General features: G+C 38.9%; 1 protein-coding gene across 5 annotated transcripts in view; it reads left to right on the top strand.

Moving 5' to 3' along the window:
- Positions 1 to 25065, top strand: part of EAF2 (ELL associated factor 2) — a 32304-nt gene that overhangs the window by 1302 nt on the left and 5937 nt on the right. For 3 of the 5 annotated variants that reach the window (XM_006090941.3, XM_023755807.1, XM_014457721.2), the window contains exons 2-4: positions 8358 to 8452; positions 17791 to 17927; positions 19804 to 19949. In XM_006090941.3, the coding sequence (XP_006091003.1) occupies positions 8358 to 8452; positions 17791 to 17927; positions 19804 to 19949 (378 nt within the window). The remainder of the gene's footprint in view (positions 1 to 8357; positions 8453 to 17790; positions 17928 to 19803; positions 19950 to 25065) is intronic. The other 2 variants (XM_023755809.1, XM_023755808.1) reach the window with 1 other exon arrangement.

Consider the following 25065-nt stretch of genomic DNA (forward strand, 5'->3'; position numbering starts at 1 on the left):
AGGGTCAAATGGGAGTTCAATTTTTAGTTTTTTGAGGAAACTCCATACTGCCTTCCATAGTGGCTGCACCAGTCTGCATTCCCACCAGCAGTGCACAAGTGTTCCTTTTTCTCCGCATCCTCTCCAGCACTTGTCGTTTGTTGATTTGTTGATGATAGCCATTCTGACAGGTGTGAGATGGTACCTCATTGTTGTTTTGATTTGCATCTCTCGGATGATTAGTGACTTTGAGCATGTTTTCATATGTCTCTTGGCCTTCCTTCTGTCTTCTTTCGAAAAGTATCTATTTAGGTTCATTGCCCATTTTTTGATTGGGTTGTTTATCTTCCTTTTGTTGAGTTGCATGAGTTCCCTGTAAATGTTGGAAATTAAACCCTTATCGGATATAACATTGGCAAATATGTTCTCCCATGCAGTGGGCTTTCTTATTGTTTTGTTGATGGTTTCTTTTGCTGTGCAAAAGTTTTTTTATTTTGATGTAGTCCCACTTGTTCATTTTCTCTTTAGTTTCCATGGCCCTAGGAGCAGTATCAGTGAAGAAATTGCTTCGTTATATGTCTGAGATTTTGCTGCCTGTGGATTCTTCTAGTATTTTTATGGTTTCCCGTCTTATGTTTAAGTCCTATTCTTTTTTGTGTTGTTCAGGTTGAAAAGGGAGCTCTTTTGTTTTAATAGTTGGATGATACAGATTACAGAAAGGAAAATATAGCATATTATGATTTGGTATGTAAAACATTCATTCTTTGCATAATAGCCCTCATAAAATTAAAGAGCGGAAAGGAAACTTTGAGATCATTGAGTCATAACCTCTTATTTTTCTGTGCCAAAATTGTAAAGTAGGTATTTTTTCACTTCCTTTCCCCAGCTCTGCCCTTCCTTGGTGTCTAGTGTCTCAGTTTTACATTTTTCTTAGTCTTCCTGCTCCTAGACCAGTGGTCGACAAACTCATTAGTCAACAGAGCCAAATAACAACAGTGCAACGATTGAAATTTCTTGTGAGAGCCAAATTTTTTAAACTTAAACTATATAGGTAGGTACATTGTTATTAACTTAATTAGGGTACTCCTAAGGCTTAGGAAGAGCCACACTCAAGGGGCCAAAAAGCCACATGTGGCTCGCAAGCCGCAGTTTGCCGACCACGGTCCTAGACCATCCAGAGGTCTTTATGGTTTTTACTCTGAGGTGTTCCATGCTTCAACCAAAACACCGCATTAGAACTTACATTCCCCAAATGTTTAGTAAGTTTTAGACAATCTAATTCTATTGACTCATAGTAAAGCTATGAAGAACCAATAGGCTTCTAATTTTCCAAGGATATGCTTACATTTTATAAAGGGTTTTGTTAAGAAAATCAATATCCAGTTGATGGAATAAATGGGGGAGATATTTGTAAACAGGCTCTTAAACAATGCCCCTTGAGTTCTTCTCCATACTTTGTTGTTCTAAGCTCCCCACAGTGAGACAGTAAGTGCTGGCTGTAAAGTTTCTTGCCTTCTTCAGTCCCATTTTACAAAGGTATGTTGTAGTTATTACCTTGTTTCCCCATGACTTTCTCTCAACTAGTATTACCTCTCTTCTTTCCTCTTCTTTCTCAGGTATATAGTAGTCTTTATTTTCCAAATTACAGAATTTAAGATAATAAAAATTTGCTCAAGAATATATGTTCATCTAACTTGGGTGTATATTCTCTTTTTAAGGGTGTGAACCCAAAATTAAGTGAATAAAAATAGCCTTTGAAAAGCACTTTGCAGGGGTTTCAAAGCCTTTCATTTGTAAAAGTTCTGAAAATGCTGGAATTGTGGCTTAAGAGTCTGAGAATCAGATGATCCACCTACAAGAATGAAAATAAACTAAACAACAACCACAATAAACCCAGATGTGTGAATACACTCTTAGTCCTGTGGAAGACATTAGAAAGGTTTTCAGCTCTTTGGTTTTATTCTTGTTGTTGAAGCAGTCAGAGTATTTCTATATTTAATTAAATACTAGAAGTCCGGTGCACGAAATTCATGCACTCGGGGCATCCCTCAGCTTGGCCTGTGCCCTCTTGCAGTCAGGAAGCAGGCCTAAGCCAGCAGGCAGACATCCCTTGAGGGGTCCTTAGTGCTGCCGCAGAGGCGGGAGAGCCTCCTGCAACTGCCGCTGTGCTCGCCAGCTGTGAACCCAGCTTCTGGCTCCCCCTGTGGGAACACACTGACCATCAGGGGGCAGCTCCTGTGTTGAGCGTCTGACCCCTGGTGGTCAGTGCATGTCATAGCGACTGGTCGTTCTGCTGTTCAGTAGATTTGGATATTAGCCTTTTATTATATAGGATAAGTAATTGTATTATAAAGCCAAAGAAAATAACATAGATGAAGGAAATCCAGAGAGAAAAAATAACAGTAAAATTGGTGGTGAAATTTCCAAACCAAGGAGAACTGAAAGAAATAAACTATTTAGTTTGGAATCAGCAACTTACAAGAGAATGCATTTGACATTTGGAAGCATATAGAAAGCATGAAGATGAGATTATTCAACAAATTCTAAAATTCTAGAGCTATATTTAACCCCTTGAAACTGAAAAGTTGTCTACTTTTTAAAAAACTTGTTTTGCCTTAGCTGGTGTGGCTCAGTTGGTTGAGCTTAGTCCCATGCACCAAAAGGTCACAGGTTGGATTCCCTGGTCAGGGCATATACCCTGGTTCCTGGCTCCATCCCAAGTAAGGGGCGTGCAGGAGGAGGCAGCTGATCCATGTTTCTCTCTCTCTTGGATGCTTTTCTCTCTCCCTCCCTCTCCCTTCATCTCCCTCTCTCTCTCACTCTCTCTCATAAAAAAACCATTTTTTTTTTAAAAAAACTTTTTGTTTGAAGGTAAATAAAAGACATTGCTTAAATAACATAATAAAAAGTGAAATTTATGTTAATAGAATAATAGAAATGCAAATAGCTTCAGAATAGTTTTGATAGACTTATTTATTTTATTTTATTTGTAAACTAGAGGCCCGGTGCATGAAAATCATGCACTTGGGGGGGGGGGTCCCTCAGCCCAGGAGCCCTTGGGGGATGTCTGACTGACAGCCTAGGCCCGCTCCCAGCCGTCAGTCGGACATCCTTAGCGCTGCTGCAGAGGTGGGAGAGGCTCCTGCCAACACCACTGTGCTCACCAGCCATGAGCCCGGCTTCTGGCTGAGTGGCACTCCCCCTGTGGGAGTGCACTCACCACCAGGGGCCAGCTCCTGCATTGAGCAGGATCAGGCAGAATTGGCTCTCCGACATCCCCTGAGGGCTCCCAGATTGGGAGAGGGTGCAGGCCAGGCCAAGAGACCCCACTGGTACACGATAAGGGCTGGGAAGGGACACGGGAGGGGGTGTCCAGCCCATCTTGCTCAGTCCCCATTGGCCAGACACCAGCAGCAAGCTAACCTACCATTCAGAGCGTCTTCCCCCTGGTGGTCAGTGCGCGTTATAGCGAGCGGTGGAGCAGCCTTAGCATTTCATTAGCATATTATGCTTTGATTGGTTGAACTGATGACTGGACAACTGGACACTTAGTATATTAGGCTTTTATTATATAGGATAATTCTTTATTGTTGAAAGTATTATTTATGTCCCCTTTTTTCCCCCATTGACCCTCTCCAGCCTGCCCCTGCCCCTCCCCAGGTTCTCACCGCCCCATGTGTCCATGGGCCATGTATATATGCATACAAGGTCCTTGGTTGATTACCTCCCACCCACCCAGCTTCCCCCGCCTTCCCTCTGAGATTCCGCACTCTGTTCTATGCTTCTGTGTCTCTGGATCCACTCTGTTCATCAGTTTATTTTGTTACTTAGATTCCATATATGAGTAAGATCATGTGATACTTCTCTTGCTCTGACTGACTTATTTCACTTAGCATGATACTCTCCAGGTCTCCCTCCATGCTGTCTCAGAGAGTAAGAGATTCTTCTTTTTTACTGCTGCATAGCATTCCATGGTATAAATGTACCACAGCTTTTTTTATCTACTCATCTACTGATGGGCACTTGGGCTGTTTCCAGATCTTAGCTATTATAAATTGTGCTGCTATGAACATAGGATGCATACATTCTTTCTGATTGGTATTTTGGGTTTCTTAGGATATATTCCTAGGAATGGGATACTGGGTCAAATGGCAGTTCCATATTTAATTTTGTGAGGAAACTCCATACTGTTTTCCATAATGGCTGCAACCAGTCTGCATTCCCACCAGCAGTGTACTAGGATTCCCTTTTCTCCACAACCTCGCCAGCACTTGTCATTTGTTGATTTTTGGTACTATTCTGACAGGTATGAGATGATACCTCATTGTTGTTTTAATTTGCATCTCTTTCATGATCAGTGACTGAGCATTTTTTTATATGTCTCTGGGCCATCTGTATGTCCTCTTTGGAGAAGTGTTTATTTATGTCCTTTGCCCATTTTTAGACTTATTGATTTTAAGCTCATGCTTATCATTAAGTAAATCTACAGATATTTTGAGCACACTGTCTTTTTGGTTATCTCAGATACTATAGGCATTTATGGACAGGCTTCAGGGGCTTGTAAATCTTTTGAAATTATACAGTATTTGATATGCATATTTATGTATACTTTTTTGTGGAGAGGATCTATAGCTGGTTTATAATTTTCATCAGATACCTATAGGGACCTATGACTGTTCCTCATATCCTAACACTACCCCCCCCTGCCCCCCCGCAACACACACACATATACAAAAGTGAAGAATTGTAGATATAAGGCAAAGAGGCTATATAATACTAGAGGCCTGTTGTACGAAAAGATTCCTGCAACAGGCCTTCCCTTCCCCTGGCTGCTGGCACCGGTTTTCCTCCGGCACCCGGGACCCAGGCCTTCGTTCCGGCCGGAGCCGCCTTCAAGCCTTTGCTGCTCCGGCCGGAGCCGCCTTCAGTCTTCGCTCCGCCGCTTCGCGCCTACGTATGCAAATTAACCGCCATCTTTGTTGGCGGTTAATTTGCATATCTTGCTGATTAGCCAATGGGAGGCATAGCGAAGGTACGGTCAATTACCATGTTTGTCTATTATTAGATAGGATTAGATAGGATGAGTGGATAGAGCAGCCGTGGGCAAACTACGGCCCGCGGGCCGGATCCGGCCCGTTTGAAATGAATAAAACTAAAAAAAAAAAAGACCCTACCCTTTTATGTAATGATGTTTACTTTGAATTTATATTAGTTCACACAAACACTCCATCCATGCTTTTGTTCCGGCCCTCCGGTCCAGTTTAAGAACCCATTGTGGCCCTCGAGTCAAAAGTTTGCCCACCCCTGGGATAGAGTATGTGACTTGAGTTCCTGACTTGATCTTTTACTGGATTGACTAGTATTACAGAGGAGTGCCCCATTGTAAAATATGGGTGAGAGTATTCAATTTAAAGAGATGTTTTAAAGATTAAAAGGTGATGATTTATTATAAAGAAAAATAATCAGTTTTTAAACACTAAAACCGAAGATCTAGATTAACAGCCTATTGGCTGAATTTTACTTTTGAGATGTTTTGCTTGGCCCACACAGTTAACTATTTACAACTAATATGAATTAGTTGTAAATACCTAACAATCAAGACCTACTATACAAAAATCTGAATTATCAGCTTATCTTTTTAAAAAATCAGAAGATAACCTGCCAATACCTAGCCCATATTCCTTTCGGCAGTGGTTGGCTGGAGCCGAGTTGTAGTTGTCCTCTTGAGATTGGGCTTAGTCATTCTCTGGGTCACTAGGGTTCCCACCGGTCTGCCTCACTGCCTTGGGTTACCTGTCCAACTTCAAAGCATTATTTAGTGGTGTCAAATGACAGTCATATCTCCCAGTATTATCCTTTGTGTCACTGTCTCAAAAACATGGGTGGTCAGAGGGCCTTGCAGTGGTTCTCAACCTTCCTAATGCCGCGACCCTTTAATACAGTTCCTCATGTTGTGGTGACCCCCAACCATAAAATTATTTTTATTGCTACTTCATAACTGTAATTTTGCTGCTGTTATGAATCGTAATGTAAATATCTGATATGCTATTTGTGTTTTCCGATGGTCGCGACCCACAGGTTGAGAACCGCTAATTAATGTTTGGCATATTTATTACAGAGAATTGTCTTTGTTGTCAAATATTAAGTAATGAGTGCCCTCTCTGAGAACAGAAGCATACTAGTGGAAAGTACAAAAGGTATATGGCAATATCCACCCTAAAGAAATTATAGTCTTGCAGTAAAGATGAATCTGATCCTCAGTAAACAATTAGAAAACAAGCACATAATTTAACTTAAATTACTTTATACTTAAAAATAAATTTGGCCCTAACCGGTTTGGCTCAGTGGATAGAGCGTAGGCCTGCGGACCAAAGGGTCCCAGGTTTGATTCAGGTCAAGGGCATGTACCTGGGTTGCGGGCACATCCCCAGTAGGGGGTTTGCAGGAGGCAGCTGATCGATGTTACTCTCTCATCAATGTTTCTAACTCTCTATTCCTCTCCCTTCCTCTATGTAAAAAATCAATAAAATATATATTTAAAAAAATTAGTGCCCTAACTGGTTGGTTCAGTGGATAGGGCATCAGCCTGAGGACTGAAGAGTCCCAGGTTCAAATCTGGTCAAGGGCACATGGGTTACGGGCTCCATCCCCAGTAGGGGGCGTGCAGGAGGCAGCCCATCAATGATTCTCTTGCATCATTGATGTTTCTATCTCTCTCTCCCTCTCCCTTCCTCTCTGAACACAATAAAAATATTTGGTGTGGTTCAGTTGGTCGGGCATCAACTCATGCATCAAAAGAGTTGTGGGCTGGATTCCCCAATAGGGGGCATGCAGGAGGCAGCTGATTGATGTTCTGCTCTCACATCGATGTTTCTCTTCCCCCCTCTCTCTTTTTCTCTTTCTAAAATTCAATAAAAATATTTTTTAAAATATATTTTATTGATTTTTTTACAGAGAGGAAGGGAGAGAGATAGAGAGTTAGAAACATCGATGAGAGAGAAACATCAATCAGCTGCCTCCTGCACATCTCCTACTGGGGATGTGCCCGCAACCCAGGTACATGCCCTTGACCGGAATCGAACCCGGGACCCTTCAGTCCGCAGGCCGACGCTCTATCCACTGAGCCAAACCGGTTTCGGCTAAAAATATTTTTTAGAAAGAAGTTTGGAGGTGGTTCAGAGAAGGAATATGAACCAGAGTCAGTTATGAAGATCTCTTAGGAACCCATTATATTAAAGACATTGTGTTAGGAGCCACAATTCTGAAGGAATTCAAATATGAGGCATTGTGCTTTAAAAGTTATGGAGACTTGGGGGCGGGGGCAGGCTGGAGGGGGGTTAGTGGGGTAAAAAGGGGACATATGTAATACTTTCAACAATAAAGAATTATTTTTTAAAAACAGTTTGGGAAAAAAAGTTATGGAGACTTGCCCTAGCTGGTTTGGCTCAGTGGATAGAGCATCAGCATGCAGACCGAAGGGTTCCGGGTTCCATTCCGGTCAAGAGCAGGAGGCCACCAATTGATGTGTTTCTCTTACATTGATATTTCTCTCTGTCTTTTCCTCTCTCTTCCACTCTCTCTAAAAATCAAGGAAAACTATCCTCGGGTGAGGATTAAAAAATAAGTAAAAAAATAAACAACTGTTATGGAGACTTGACTTGAGGTGGTGACAACATAATACAGTGTACAGATGATGTGTTATAGAATTGTGCGCTTAAAACCTGTATAATTGTGTTAACAGTGTCACCCTAATAAATTAAAAATAACTAAATAAATATTACAGTTCAATAGGACACAAAGAGTTAAATAATTTCAGGTAATATATGTTAGATTTTCATAAGTGATATGGTAAATGCTACAGAAATCGGTAAGAGTTGAGATTTTGGAGAATAGGGAAAGGGCTAAACACAGAGACCCCTTCATAGAAGAGGGAATTTTAAAATAGGATTCCAATTCTAAGAGAGCAAAAGCACAGAGAAAAGAAGGGCAAGCTCTAGGTACTTTGATAGTTTAGCCTTTTGTTGATTAGAAGCTAGTTTGAATGAGGCAAGAATGGAAGGAGATGTCTCTGAAAAGATATTATAAAAGAAGATATCGTTGTCTTCTCTCCCCATTGATGTTGATATCATGAAACTGATGTCAGAGGTTGTTGGCCAACCTCTCATCTTTTTATTCTAGCTGAATTTTGTGTTTCCTTATTATACATACAGAAGTAAACTGGATTGTATTTTGTTTGTTTATTTGTAATATAAAGACTCTTTTAAACCATTTTAATTACTGGTTGTTGAAAAATGATTTATCACTCTGACACATGCTCTTATCTAAGTAATAGGGTATTGTTCCATCTTATAAAAATCTGTATCCATATCTATTTTTAGATGACTTCAAACCTGCTTCTGTTGACACTTCTTGTGAAGGAGAACTTGAGGTCGGCAAAGGTGAACAGGTGACAATAACTCTGCCAAATATAGAAGTGAGTATATATATATATATGTATATATATATTTATTTTAAATATATTTTTATTGATTTCAGAGAGAAAGGGAGAGGGAGAGAGACAGAAACATCAATGGTGAGAGAGAATCAGTGATCACTTGCCTCCTGCATGGCCCACACTGGGGATTAAGCCTGCAACCCAGGCATTTGCCATGTGCCCTGACCAGGAATCAAACTGTGACCTGGTTCATAGATTGACACTCAACCACTGAGCCATGCTGGCTGGGCAGTATTTCTATATATTTATTTATTTAACTTATTTTTTTAATTTTATTGATTTTTTAGAGAGAGGGTAAGGGAGAAGGAGAGAAGGGAGAAACATCGATGATAGAGAAACATCAATGGGCTGCCTCCTGCATGCCCCCTAATGGGGATTGAGGCCACAACCCGGGCATATCATCGAACCAGCAACCTCGTAGTTCAGGGGACGATGCTCAATCCACTGAGCCATGCCGGCTGACCTATTTCTATATATTTAGACTAAAGGGATATTTTTGTAAGATTCCCACTGAATTTAAATTAAATAATTACACAATTCATGCATTAGGTAGCTATTGGGAATACAGAGATATATTAGACATGGTCAGTGTCCTAAAAAATGTTATTTAATGAGGAAGACAGGAAATAATGGATTATAATATAGAAACATAAGGACTATCACAAGAGTATATACAGAGTATTATGGGAGTACAAAAGTGAGGCAACTCAGCCAGGAGAGGGAAATGAGGCAAGAGTACATACTGTTTTGAAGTTGCCTAGTTGAAGAATAGAGGAAAGGACATTTTAGGCAGAGAAAAGAAAAAGATAATGGTCTAAGACAGCGGTTCTCAACCTGTGGGTCACGACCCCTTTGGGGGTCAAACGACCCTTTCACAGGGGTCACCTAAGACCATGGGAAGACACATATATAATTACATATTGTTTTTTTTTTTTTTAAATATATTTTATTGATTTTTTACAGAGAGGAAGGGAGAGGGATAGAGAGTTAGAAACATCAATGAGAGAGAATCATCGACCAGCTGCCTCCTGCACATCTCCTACTGGGGGTGTGCCCGCAACCAACGTACATGCCCTTGACCGGAATCGAACCTGGGACCTTTCAGTCCGCAGGTCGACGCTTTATCCACTGAGCCAAACCGGTTTCGGCTAATTACATATTGTTGTTGTGATTAATCACTATGCTTTAATTATGTTCAATTTGTAACAATGAAATTGGGGGTCACCACAACATGAGGAACTGTATTAAAGGGTCTCGGCATTAGGAAGGTTGAGAACCACTGGTCTAAGACAAAGCAACTGAAGAGCCTATTACATTTGAAGAACTATATATAAGCTACTTTGGCTAGCTAGGTGGGTGCATTTGGGGACATACTGAGAGATGGAAAGGTATTTAATAATCAGATAGTAAAGGACCTTTGTGCAATGCATAAGTGTTTGAACTTATCCTGTAACTCTTTTAGACAGATAGAATGAAAGAGAATTATTAAAATTACCACCTATCAAGAGCAAATATTTTTTTTCTTCTTGCAGTCCTTAAATAATTATGAATAAGAATAGAATTTACAATTTCAACTGAACTTTGTGAATTTTTCCTTCTTAATTAAAGAACTTCTTAAAAAAACAAGTAGGAGGTTTACTTTTCAGAGTTCTTAATTTTGTGGGTATTTTATGGAACTGTAATGATTATTAGTTTGAGGCATTTAGTTTCTCCTATTTTCTTTATGAATTCATTTTTATCATCCTGGTAAAAATGCCTAGAAGCTTGGAGTCATCCCATAAAATAGAACTTTTGTTATACTACTAGAGGCCCAATGCATGAAATTTGTGCAAGAGGCTTGGCCCTTGCAGCCCCAGCTTCGTCCGGAAAGATGTCCGGTCTAATTAGCATATTATGCTTTTATTTATTTTTTTAAAATTAATTCTTTATTGTTCAGATTATTACAGTTGTTCCTCTTTTTTCCCCCCATAGCTCCCCTCCACCCGGTTCACACCCCACGCTCTGCCCTTACCCCCCCGCCCCCCACTGTCCTCATCCATAGGTGTACGATTTTTGTCCAGTCTCTTCCCGCATCCCCCCCTTTTCCCCCCCCGCCCGAGAATAGTCAGTCCACTCCCTTTCTATGCCCCTGATTCTATTATAATCACCAGTTTATTCTGTCAGATTATTTATTCACTTGATTTTTAGATTCACTTGTTGATAGATGTGTATTTGTTGTTCAAAATTTGTATGTTTACCTTTTTCTTCTTCTTCCTCTTCTTAAAGGATACCTTTCAGCATTTTATATAATACTGGTTTGGGGGTGATGAACTCCTTTAGCTTTTCCTTATCTGTGAAGCTCTTTATCTGACCTTCAATTCTGAATGATAGCTTTGCTGGATAAAGTAATCTTGGTTGTAGGTTCTTGCTACTCATCACTTTGAATATTTCTTGCCACTCCCTTCTGCCCTGCAAAGTTTCTGTTGAGAAATCAGCTGACACGTATGGGTACTCCCTTGTAGGTAACTGACTGTCTTTCTCTTGCTGCTTTTAAGATTCTCTCTTTGTCTTTTGCTCTTGGCATTTCAATTATGATGTGTCTTGGTGTGGTCCTCTTTGGATTCCTTTTGTTGGGGGTTCTCTGCGCTTCCTGGACTTGGAAGTCTATTTCTTTCACCAGGTAGGGGAAGTTTTCTGTCATTATTTCTTCAAATAGATTTTCAATATCTTGCTCTCTCTCTTCTTCTGGCATCCCTATAATTCGGATGTTGGTACGCTTGAAGTTGTCCCAGAGGCTCCTTACACTATCTTCATATTTTTGGATTCTTTTTTCTTTTTACTTTTCCAGTTGGGTGTTTTTTGCTTCTTCGTATTTCAGATCTTTGACTTGATTCTTGCAATCCTCTAGTCTGCTGTTGGAAGTCTGTATAATATTATTTATTTCAGTCAGTGTATGCTTAATTTCTAGTTGGTCCTTTTTCACAACCTCGAGGGTCTCACTAGACTTATTGAGGATCTCAAATTTATCGGCGGTCTCACTAGATTTCTTGAGTGTCTCACTAAGTTTATCGGCGGTTTCTAGAAAATTCTTGAAAAACCTTAAAAGTGTGGTTTTGAACTCTATATCCAGTAGTTTGCTTTCCTCCGTTTCTGTCATTTGTGACCTGTTTCTTTGTCTCCAAATTTTTTATGCTTCCCTGTGTTGATAGAGTGGCTTTCTGTGCTAGGTGTCCTATAGAGCCCAGTGGCTCAGCCCCCCCAATTACCTGAGGTAGACACTCTTGGTGCACCCCCTTGTGGGCTTTGTGCACAGTCTTGTTGTAGTTAAGCCTTGATTGTTGTAGGTATCACTGGGAGGAATTGACCTCCAGGCCAATTGGCTGTGAGAATCAGCTGTGTCTGCAGTGGGAGAACTTCTGTGCTGGAGACACCCTTATGGGGCAAGACTTGCTTCAGTGGGGCTTTGGTGCTCACTGAGTCTGCCCCCTGAGTGTGTCCCTTATGGATCTGAGGAGTTGTAATCTGGATGGTCCCACTCTGACCACTGGGTACACTGGCTCTTGGATCACTAAGGAGGTGCTAATTTAGCCTCTGCCTGAGGCTACCTAGCAGGGGCTCAGCTGTGAAGGAATGCAAGCTGCTGTGGGGCCTTGGGCCAGCTGCAGTTGGTTAGGTAATTTTCAGATTGCAAAGGGCCAGACCTTTCATATGCAAAAGCCGGCGCACAGCTTGGGCGGGGCGGGGTCCCAGGGGATCAACAGGGCGTAGCAAGCAGCTATGGCTGCTCCTCAGTCCTGCCTTAAGAGGCCCTGCTTCTCAGTGTCCCGGTAATTGCTGCAAGCACCTCTGAGAGAAAGCGGCCCTCGAGGACCGACCGATGCCAGACAGTCTAGCCCAGGGGTGGGCAAACTTTTTGACTCGAGGGCCACAATGGGTTCTTAAACTGGACCGGAGGGCCGGAACAAAAGCATGGATGGAGTGTTTGTGTGAACTGATATAAATTCAAAGTAAACATCATTACATAAAAGGGTATGGTCTTTTTTTTTTTTAGTTTTATTCATTTCAAACGGGCCGGATCTGGCCCGCGGGCCGTAGTTTGCCCACGGCTGGTCTAGCCTCTCCCCGTATGAGTTTGGGCCCCCAGAGACTCGCCTGGAACTGGAGTTCAGAGCAGTCGGGAGCTTGAGACTCCCTCCCGATTGAAAAAGACAACCGTGTCCTCAGCCGCCAGCTCTTTCCGGGTGCACCTCCATACCTCTGCACTTTACTTCCACACCGCACCTCCTGAGTCTCGGTATGCTTTTCTCTTTCCTTCTAGTTGTAGAATTTCCACTCAGCCAGCCTTCTTGTGGTTCTGGATGATGTCTGTTTTATCTTTTAGTTGTATTTTTGAAGTGGTTGTGTGAGGCAGCAATTTCCGGTGTTTACCTATGCTGCCATCTTGGTTTTCCATCTGCTTTTATTATTATAGATACTTTAAAGAAGGTTCTCATGGTTCTTCAATAAGGTAGATTTTCTAATTCTCATTTCTCTAGGTTTTTGTTTGTTTGTTTTGATAATAACAAATAGGAGAAACTAATAAAAAAAGACAGACAATTTAGTTGGTTAATACTGGGCATTGCAAATCTTTTTTCTTTATAATCAGTTCTGTATGGTTGACTGCTATGAAATTTCAAAATGTTGAATTTTGAAAGGAAAGGACTGTTATAATTTGTCATTGGTGCAGTCCAAGTTTGGCATATTTTTAGTGCTGACTATCTTATGGGGTACTTTTGTAGGCCTCAATGAAATAGCCCACCGGAAACTTCCAACTACAATTCCTATTATGTAGGAAATGCATCCTTACTGGTTGCTTATGACTTTATCCCTCAAACCTTAGACTTGTGAGAGTTCTACACTAGTATGTCTAGTGGACTATTATGCCATTCTATATATTGAACCCAGTCTGATTCCTTTCATTAAGTTTACTTAGCTCACATGGGAAAATAGCCCACCGCATTCTGGAGACTTCAGCCTATTTTAATACCAGAGTCCTATTTTAACAGCTTGCTGTAGTTATATTTTGAAATTAATTATATCTTTTGTCATTACATAATCAACCCTTTTTATCCTGTTTTGGTGATTTTTAAGCTTAAATGCCACCTTATCTGATATTAATATTGCCACCTTTGCTTTCTGTTTGCATATTCATGGAATCTTAGTTCCTTTCCTTTTATTTAGTTGACATTTTGTTTTAAGTATATCTTTTGTTAATAGAATATTGTTTCATTTTTAAACCCAGTTTGACATTCTATTTTTACTAAGAGAATTATATCCACATTTAATTCGAAGTTGACATACTTAATTTTTACTTCTATCATTTTGTATTTTTATTTTGTATGTTTATTAGTTATTTTGATTTATTTCCTCATTTTTGTTCTTTATTTAGTTTCAGGTATCTCATCTTTCTTTTTTTCCCTCCTCGTTACTTTAGGAATACTATTGTACATTTCTATTCCATAACTGATTACTTTCCTTTTCTGATATTCGTAATGAGGCATGATCAATTTGCCTGTCAGCAGATAAGAAACAAAACTGGAAGTAGAGTATGGAGGAAAATAACAGTAATCTAAGTGAGATGATGATTGTATACTTGAAACTTATGTAATTTTTTTAATCCAACTGCCGGTTTAGGCCCGATTCCTGCAGACATCCGTCTTGCAATTTGGGACTGCTGGCTCCTAACCGCTCACCTGCCTGCCTGCCTGATCGCCCCTAACTGCCTCTGCTTGGTGGCCTGATCGCCTCCTAACTGGTCCCCGGCTGGCCTGGCCGCCCCCTAACTGCCCTCCTGCCAGCTTGGTTGCCCCCTAATTGCCCCTCTGCCAGCCTGGATGACCCCTAATTGTACCCCTGCCAGTCTGGCCGCACCCTAACTGCTCCCCTGCCGGCCTGATTGCCTCTAACCACCTCTGCCTTGGCCCCTGCCACCATGGCTTTGTCTGGAAGGAAGTCAGATGTCTGGAAGATGTCCAGTCAACCCCGTCTAATTAGCATATTACCCTTTTATTAGTATAGATAGCCAATATTTGGAAGTAGCCCAAGTGCCCATCAGTAGATGAGTGGGTAAAACTGTGGTACATTTATGCAGTGGAATACTACTCAGTCATAAAAAGAAGGAAATCTTACCTTTTGCAACAGTGTGGATGGACGTGGAGAGTGTTACGCTAAGTGAAATAAGCAAGTCAGAGAAAGACAAGTACCATACTATTTCACTTATATGTGGAATCAATGAACAAAATAAACTAACAAAGTGGAGATAGACTTATGGATACAGGGAACAGACTGACAGCTGTCCGAGGAGAAGGGGTTGGGGGCTAGGTGAAAAGTATGAAAGGATTAGCAAAGAAAAAAAAAAAGGAAGATTCATGGACACAGATAATACTATGGTGATTACCACAGGGAAGTGGGGATGGGTAGAGATAGCACAGGGTAAAGAAGGGATAAATGATGCTGGAAGGAGACTTGACTTGGGATGGTAAACACACAATACAATATACAGATAATGTATTGTAGAATTGTACACCTGAAACCTATACAATTTTATTAATATTGTACCAATAAATTCAATAAAAAATAGTAAGATGAAAATTATATCTTAATCACCACCAAAATGTAGTCAACTGTATTTGTCCTTTTTTAATTTTCCCAAGATAATGAAATATATCAATGACTTACAAAAATATAAATAAAATAAATAAATAAATAAATAAAAATAAATGCTCAATTTCATGAGGACAAAAAGTTTAATTTTTTAAAACTTGTTTAAAGTGTGAAAGACGGGTATAGAGACTATGAAAGTCTTATTTACCTTGTTAATTACAGTAAAAAATGTTCATATTGTTGGTATTCAACATTCATTGAGTATCTGTGAAGGGCTTGGTAGTTTAGTTGCTAGGAGCAATACAAAAATTTATGATCTAATCCTTATTCTTTAGTAACTCAAGAGTACAATAATGTATTATAATTTTAAGATGTATTCTATCTAGGTAATAATACAAATATCTATACTAATAATAGAGGAATATGCAAATTGGTCAGGACGCCCTCACGCAACGACCGAACAGCAGGATGTGTGGGGCAACCAGGCGAGCAGGGGGGGCAGTGAGGGGCAATCAGGCTGGCAGAGGGGGGCAGTGAGGGGTGACCAGGCTAGGACGGGAGGGTGGGCAGTTAGGGGCAACGAGGCCAGAAGGGGGGCAATGAGGAGCGACCAGGCTGGCAGGGGGGGCAATTAGGGGCAATCAGGCAGGCAGGCAGGGGCCGTTAGGGGTGATCAGGCAGGCAGGCAGGTGAGCAGTTAGGAGCCAGCGGTCCCAGATTGTGAGAGGGATGTCTGACTGCTGGTGTAGGCCCGATCCCTGGCAGTTGGACTTCCCCCAAGGGTCCCGGTTTGGAGAGGGTGCAGGCTGGGTTGAGGGGACCGCCCCCCCCCCCATGCACAAATTTTGTGCACCAGGCCTCTAGTCTTTAATAAGAATATTAAAGAATATTGCATGAATGTCTATCAACCATAACTTGAAGTCCTTGCTATTTTGGGGTATCATAGTCACTTGTTTTCAGCCAGGACATTTGAAAAATATAATTACCAGCTAAGTAGCCCAATTTGTTTTGTCATGATCATGTTTCTGGCTCTTCACATTACCAGTGCTTCAACTTAGTGCTCCACATCTCACTCTTCTAAGGCCACTCCAGATATATTCTTGTCTGTGTACCTTGAATGCTTGATTTCCTATAGATTTTTTTAAGTCTTAGATGTGAGGTGAAAAACCTGTTCTTTTCTTTTGGTTACATCATTTTCTCTCCCTACCTTTCAGAAATCTCTAATCTACCCCCATTTATGATATCTTTAATTACCAAATTTATCTCATATTACTTCTTCTGTTACATGTTAAATCTCTAATGATTGTTAACTTTTAAACTATGATATACCCTTTAGTCTTTTCAGAAGTCACCCTTTTCTAACCTGATTTAATATTACTATTGTGTTTGACAAAATTATTATAATGAGTGCTTTAACATTTTAATGCATTTTTAAAAAGTTAAAAAACAAGCAAATATAACACTTTATTGTTTAAGGATAAAATGTATGGAATAAAGTTAAAAGATGATAAACATAAGATTCCTTAAGGATTGAGGGATGCACATGAAGGAAGGAGGAGAACACATAGGTCGTGAGCAATGATCTAGGTTTCTTTAACCTTTTATTGTGGAAAATAGTATAGTATAATGAACCCCCTTGTACTCATCACCGAGCTTCAATAATTACCAACATTTTGCTAATCTTTTTAATATATTCTCGTACCACTTTTTTTCCTGGTATATTCTAAAGCAATCCCAGATATGCCGTTTCATAAATGCTTGTGTATGCATCTCTAACTGACAAGGATTTCTCTTTTTTTACCTAAGTAACTTGCTGTTATTACGTGTAGCAGAATTAATTATAATATTGGATCCATACTCACATTTTCATGATGCACTCAGAAATGTCTTTTTACAGTTTCTCCTCTAGGAATCCAAATTAGAGTTTTTATAATATTTTGAACTATGTTTCTTAAGTCTCTTTTATTCTGTAAATGTACCTTCCCCTTTTTATACAATTAGTATGCTAGAGAAACCAGGTTATTTGTCTTAGAGAATATACCCATGTTCTGGGTTTCAAATTACTTCTGTCTGGTATTATTTAACTTGTTCCTTTATTCTTCATATTTCCTGTAAACTGGTAGTTATATATTTAAAGACTTGATGAGAGTTAGATTATTTGTGGGTTTTTTGTTTTGTTTGTTTTTGGGTGATGCTGCACTTTCTTTTATATCACATCATGAAACATATGTTTGTTTGTCCCACCTTTCATGATGCTAAGTTTAATCAGTGGGTTTACTCTAACAGGTGTTTCTTGATACACTCATTTTCCTTAATCTGCATAGGGAAGCACCAGTTTAAGAAAATATAAGATTTTAAAAACTAAACTTATAAAGGAAGAAAAGGGGTAGAAAATATGATTCAGGGCTTCTGCTCCCTTATCTGTAAAATAGATTGGTTGTATTAGAATTGAATCCCAATTAGCTGTTGTAGACGAATGAAACAAATCTTTACTGACTCAGGGAAAGTACTTTCTCTATTCCCTTTCCTCAAGGATAGCAACTTTAAGATCTCAGCCTCTTTTCATTTTTGACTTCTACTAAACTTAAGTAGTTAGGTGACTTGAAGTATAGATTGAGAAACAGAAGATCTCAAAGTCCCTCCCAATTAAATTTATATGATAAATTTCAAGTAATGATAATTAACTTTTTAAACAGGGATCAACTTCACCAGTAACTGTTTTTAAAGGTTCAAAGAAACCTTACTTAAAAGAATGCATTTTGATAATTAACCATGATACTGGAGAATGTCGACTAGAAAAACTCAGCAGCAACATCACTGTAAAAAAAACAAGGTATGTGGTTAACAAAACAAATTCTTTTATCAACACATAATTGCTAAGGAAATGTCAGTGAAAACAATTATTTGATTAAGCCACATTATTATATAAGGCTTATTTCTACGGGATACAAAAATGTTTTAACCTTTTTTCAAGTTTAAATTTGGTGGAGAGCCTTAGCCACAAGCTTGTACCATTTCTCTCTGTGATACATAAAAACTTGTTTCTGAATATTTTCTACATGTATAGATATAATTTCTTCTATATAGAACTGGACTGAAAGGAGCCGTTATGTACTCTTCAATATAATTTTATCTTAATTAGTAAAAGTGTCTTGAACACCTAGGATAATCGTAAAGCACTTGGAGAAGGAAAGTTTTCTATATAACTACATAAGTACTAACCTCAAAATTTCTGCATTTTAATTGGATTAACATATAATTCTATTAGGAAAGTCAATAAGAGAATATAGCCATCTCATACTTTTTTTTGGAATTAGGCAGGTGCATTAATTGCTATGTAATATAACGGATTTGCTCTCAAAGCTATGCAAATAGTATAGATAAAAATTGCTCTAGGAATTAAAGGAAGAGAAAAATTATGGTTGATTGGAGCATTCAGGGAGCCTTTATTGATGTAATTTGAGAAGAGGTTAAGATTTAGGGCTTTTTCCACCCCAAACATACTTAGTGATAAGAATTACCTTTAGTGTTTATTAAATATATGAGTTCCCAGGTGATTATTTATTGGTAGGAAAGTTTGAAAATGACTGATTTAATTGATCAGAGAGAACATGAGGATATTTGAAGGCAGGAATATATCTGACTTATTTGGGGCCAATGAATAAGACCTGTTTGAATAAGGAAGAGATTTGTCTCTGTGCCTGCAAATAAATAAGTATTGGAAAGTGAGGAGTGAGGTTGATAGTGGATTAAAAGTAAGGTCATAAAGGTAGGTTAAAGCTAATACCTTCAATATTAAATATGAAATTAGGACGTCTTAACGGTTCCATTGGCAGTGATTATGTATTAAATTTTTTAAACTAAGATTAAATTTTTTAATTAAAAATATTTTTGTTTTGAAACATTAACATACCAAACAAACTGAGTAAAGTGAATCTATGTGGGAAACAGAAAAATGCATACAAGGAAGAACTGACAGAATTTGGTGACTGGAAAAAGGAAAGGCAGAAAAGTCAAATATAATTGTGTTATAAACTCTTCTTAAAAGTATTAAAAGGAAATGAATCTGCTTTAGTAGCATGCCTCTGTTAAAATGTGGAAGTAACTTAATTTTAACAGAAATGATAATTTTAGAATGTAGGGAATATATAGTACCTATATACACTTAGGTATATTTTATTTTAGGCATTTGTGTATATCTTAACACTTCAGTTTTGAGCAGTGGTTTTGTTTATATTCACACTTATGTCCCTCAATGGAACTGTGTATATGCTGTGCATATATAGCAGGAATCCAGAAATATTTGTTAAATAATGAATTAAATTAATGTGTTAATTCTTGAATACCATTTACAGATGTCTAGGGAAAAGAATAAGTGGTCAGTGTTAGTAACTTCATAAATTGAAATTGTTGTTACATTGCCATCATATCTTTTTTGACCTTTAATATTTTTTCATAATTAATTATTTTTTTTAACATATCTTTATTGATTTCAAAAAGGAAGAGAGAGGGAGAGAGATAGAAACATCAATGATGAGAGAGAATCATTGATTGGCTGCCTCCTGCATATCCCCTACTGGGGATTGAGCCCGCAACCCAGGCATGTGCCCTTGACTGGAATCGAACCTGGGACCCTTCAGTCCACAGGCTGACGCTCTATCCACTGAGCCAAACCAGCCAGGGCTGACCTTTGATATTTTTAATTGCAGAGTTGAAGGAAGCAGTAAAATTCAGTCTCGTGTAGAGCATCAGCAGCAACAAATGTGGAATTTAACTAGGACTCCCAATCTTGTAAAAGAGTCTCCATCCGAAGACAAGATGTCCCCAACATCTCCGATGGATGATATTGAAAGAGGTAAAATCTAAGTGTATATAATGTTCCTTTACAAGAAATTATTAAGAACTAGAGGCCTTGCCCTAGCCGGTTTGGCTCAGTGGATAGAGCGTCGGCCTGGGGACTGAAGAATCCCAGGTTCCATTCCGGTCAAGGGCATGTACCTTGGTTGCAGGCACACCCCCAGTAGGGGGTGTGCAGGAGGCATCTGATCAATGCTTCTCTCTCATGGATGTTTCTAACCCTCTCCCTTCCTCTCTGTAAAAAAATCAATAAAATATATTTTTTTAAAAAGAAAAAAGAGCTAGAGGCCCAGCGCATGATTAAATAAGGAGCATGTAGGGTCCCCTAGGCCTAGCCTGCCATCAGGGCCATGTCCGCCACCCCCGCGACGCGACGCTTCACACGCTCCGTGGACGCTGCCGGTGCCCTGCGATGCTCCCAGCTTGCGCCCTTCCCCTGAGCACTGCCTCACTCTGCGCCCCAACGCTCCCCCAGTGGCAGGAGCACCTCTGCTCACCACCTTGGGACCTGCACCATGCTCCCTGCCTCAGCCTGCCCAGCGCCCATCCCCTGCACCCTCTCCGCCACATGCCCCCCACCCACTTCCCCCGCCCGCCCGCCCGCCCGCCGCCCGCCTTGTTGTGCCCTCTTTGTCCTCTTCACCGTGGGGCTCCCCCGCCAGCCCTGCCCCACCTCACCCCTTGAGCCATGCACCTCCTGGTGACCGGTTGTTTTTATGATATAGATAAGTGAAATTTTTCATTTTAATTAACAAGGGAATTAACTGTAAAGTTTTATTGAGAGCATAATATTTTTTTATTATCGATTTTGGAGAGGAAGAGTATAGTTTGTGATTTAGGGTATTCTGTAATTATGTATCTATATAAGAATTTATATCTTTTTTATTATTCAGGGGGGAAAGTGTTTAGATATATGTAACTGGAGTTTTCTTCTTTTTGACAGTTGTGATGATTCAAATTCAGTTCTTCATAGCATCTTCCTGTCGAAGTTCTTTATGCATAGCCAGACTATAGATGCCTAAGATGTCACCAAAACAATAGTAAAGTGAGGAGATATAGTAAGCGGATGCAGCAGGCAAGTTCTTCTGAATTGCTGCTCACTTCTGAGCAGAAAATGTTTCTAGGGAAGCACAGTCCTTTTGAAAGTAAGAACATTTAAATCTCCATTTTTTTTCTAGCTGCAGTTTCAGTGTTAGTGTTATAGTAATTGTGGTAGTAATAAGACCCTGGTCACCAAAGTATATTTGCTTCTGTATATTTGCCTCTGCACTTTTCCTATGTAACTTACGTGTAGCAATCCAATTCCACTTGCCCTCTTCTAGGCCCAGTATAGTTTTAGTCCCCTAATATATTATTGTCCCCTTTACTAACAATAAGGAAGATACAAGCTCAGAGCTCTTTTTGGTAAAAGGGATTTTGAATTTTATTATTATATCATATCTGCTTTCAAAATGGATTTGAATCATGATGTCATTAATCTACATATATACAGAAAAATACTGGAAAAGAAAATCATGGCATTAAAGGGGAAGAGGAAGCAAATTTGTTAATAAATAAAACATTAAATTTAGATCTGAGCTTTCTAAACACTAAAAAAAAAATAAAGACCTAAATAGCATATTTTTGATGATCTAAGAGACAGGTTCTAAAGAATTAGACTCTTCCCTGTTACTAAATTCTAAAAGAAGTTCATCATATGGAACCCGTTCTAGGGTGTATTAAATGATATAGTATCTTCAATGATAATTTTACAATATGAGAAGTTCCTCTCTGTGTCAGTTTTTGTAGCAGAGACCTTAATAAAAGCATTGTATTGAAGGGTTGTATAGTAGAGGGTAAGTTAACATGATCCAAGCATAAGATCTAACTTTGTATAAGAATTTACATTGAGATGTATATACTAGTATATCCTGTTCCTTAGACAGTCTTTTTTTAAAAAAACATATTTTTATTGATTTCAGAGAGGAAGGGAGAAGGAGAGAGAGTTAGAAACATCAATGATGAAAGAGAATCATTGATTGGCTGCCTCCTGCACACCCACTCCTGGGGATTGAGCCTGCAACCTGGACATGTGCCCTTGACCCAAATCAAACCTGGGACCCTTCAGTCCACAGGCTGACACTCTATCCACGTAGCCAAACCAGCTGGGACAGTCTTCTTTTAAATATTTTGTTGACCCTACTCTGCCAGTGCCTCCTGCGATAGTTGAACCATGTTTTCAGATTTATATCTAGATGCCTAGCACTTGTATTAGTGTTTTTGTGGTTTAATTTTTACTTTTACATCTTTGAGCTATCTGGAATTTTAGTTTAAGAAATAAGAATCCAAATTTCCCTCTTCCCCAATAGTATCAATAAATAGTATTGCTAATCAACATATTGTATTGATAAACAGTATTATATAAAGCAATATCCATTTATTGAATAAGCCATCATTTCTTCGCTGATATGAAGAGCCATTTTTATCACATGCTTAATTTCTATATGGATTTTAGTCTGTTTCACAACATAAAATATACATTGGCTAATAAATACTGGGTGGGCAAAAGTAGGTTTACAGTTGTATATAAAACAGAGTTTAGTCTCGTCAATATTATTTATTAACTAGAGGACCAGTGCATTTCACTGGGGGGGGGGAGGGGGGTCCTTCAGCCCGGCCTGCAGCCTCTCACAGTACAGAACCCCTCGGGGGATGTCCGCTTGCCAGCTTAGTCTGGCTTAGTCGGACATCCCTCTTGCAATCCAAGATGCTGCATGCACCAGTGACCATACTTTTCATATAGGTGAAAGGCATCTTGCTGTGTATGGGCAGCTACATTTTTTGCCCTGATTATAAAAAGTAGTACATGACATGATCCTTCTGAGGCAGTAGTACCATTTTTCCCATCTTATGGGTGGGAAAACTGAAGCAGAGAGAAGTTAAGTAATTGGCTTTGTCACACAGTTAAAGGGTGTCCCAAAATTCACACAAGAAGTACTTTTGATAGAAAGCACAGGTTTATCATTAAAATTGTACATTTTTTATTGATTCATAAAGTATACAGTATAGGGTTATGTATGGAATAGCATATCGGGTAAACGGCCTCCACGGCTTTGCTGGCACATACGCACTCTTTTGTTGAAAGCGCCTGCTGCTGCTGCTCCCCATTTGGTAGTGCTGCCAGGGAGTCGGGAGAGGCTCCCTCTGCCGCAGCTGCACTCGCCAGCCATGAGCCCGGCTTCTGGCTGAGCGGCGCTCCCCCTGTGGGAGCGCATTGACCACCAGGGGGCAGCTCCTGCATTGAGCATCTGCCCCCTGGTGGTCAATGCGCATCATAGCAACTGGTCTACCAGTCGTTCTGGTCATTCCGTCCTAACGGTCGTTTAGGCTTTTATATAGATAGATTGGTGAAACTCACTAATGCTTTTAAAATGCAAATTTTAAGATTAACAGATAGATTTTCATTTATGAGCTTGGAAGTGGCTAAAACATTTGTCAACATTCAGTAGTGGTATGAACATAAAGGGAAGCAAGTAGTTCATAATTTTTTAAGAAATTATAAATTGGCACATATTAATTTTTGTAGAGCAGTTTTTTTCTGCAAAGTACTTGGAACAGTGTCTAGTACATAGTAAGTACTATATGAGGATTTGTTATTATCATCATCCTTATTTGATAATAACTATTAAAATAAAAAGTGCATCCTTTACCTAGAGATTTCTCCTAAAGCAAAACTCGTGCAGATAGATGTATTAGATATATACATAGAATATCTATATCAGTTACATAAGAATGTTTCATGCAGTGTTTTTCATATTAAGGAAAAAATGGAAAAATCCTAAGTGCCCATCAAATACTGCACATCAGTTTTTTAAAAGAGACCACATTTTAATAACAAAGAAGGATATTTAGATATTTTATTAAGCAAAAAAGAGAATTTTACATGTAATATATGTGGTGTATGAATAATTTTTGAAAACAAAATTTGTATAAGTTTGTAGATGCATAGAAGAACTCAGAAGAATTATACTAAAATGTAAGCATTATCTTTAGGAGTTTGGATTATAGGAACCTTTCATTTTTTATGTGCAAATTATTTGAATTTTTATAATGAACTTGTTATTTTTTAGACAATTATTATTTATTTAGAAGATAATATAATGTTGAAGAATAATTTTTTTTTTTTTTTGACTTTATGGAATTTTTTTTTTTTAATATTTTTTTATTTTTCGCTTAAAGTATTACAAAGGGTATTACATAAGTGTCCTTTTTTTTCCCCCCCGCCCTTGACACACCCCTACCCTCCCTTACCCCCCAGTGTCTTATGTCCATTAGTTATGCTTATATGCATGCATACAAGTCTGAAGAATAATTTTAATATAGAGTCACCCAATCTCACCACCCTAATGCAACTGTAAATTTCTATCCATACTGTAAAATTTTGACAATATGTTTTTGTAGGTAAATACTATTTGCCAAGTCTTCCCATACATGATTTCAACTAACCTTGAAAACTTTTCTTAATGAATATTTCAAATGTACAGAAAATACAGGTAATAATATAACAAATCATACACCTACAACTTAGATTTAACATTTTGCAACTTTGGCTTTAGGTTTTTTTAAAAAAAATTACAAGAGTCTCTTTACTTTCCAACACATTCTTCTCTTTATCCTCCTATCTGTGCACATGTCTGAATGTACTCTAAAGGATTTATATACAAGATACTTTTCTATTCATTGAAACAGTTGTTTATAATATGTTTTCCTGATTCTTGATAGTGTGGTAAATTTCTTTACTGACCTTAGGTTTACTCAGTTTTTTTAGTCTTTATTTAATTTTGTCTTGAAACTTGCCAGTTTAATTCACATTTTCAAACTGTTAGCATAATTTATCCATACAAAACCCTACAATATTCACAGTTATGGCCCTTTTATATTCCTAACACTGATTATTTGTGCCATGTCTTTCTCATTTTCTTGATCAATATTGCTAGAATTTGACATATTTCAAAGAACCAGGTTTTGGTCTCTATTAGACATAGTATATGTGGTAACTAAGAATGTCATCTTTGGAGTCAGACTACTTGCACTTAAATCTCAGCTCTATCATGTATCAGCTGTGTGACCTAGGG

Source organism: Myotis lucifugus, unplaced genomic scaffold (genome assembly GCF_000147115.1).
Source record: "Myotis lucifugus unplaced genomic scaffold, Myoluc2.0 scaffold_84, whole genome shotgun sequence".
Classification (NCBI taxonomy): Eukaryota; Metazoa; Chordata; class Mammalia; order Chiroptera; family Vespertilionidae; genus Myotis; species Myotis lucifugus.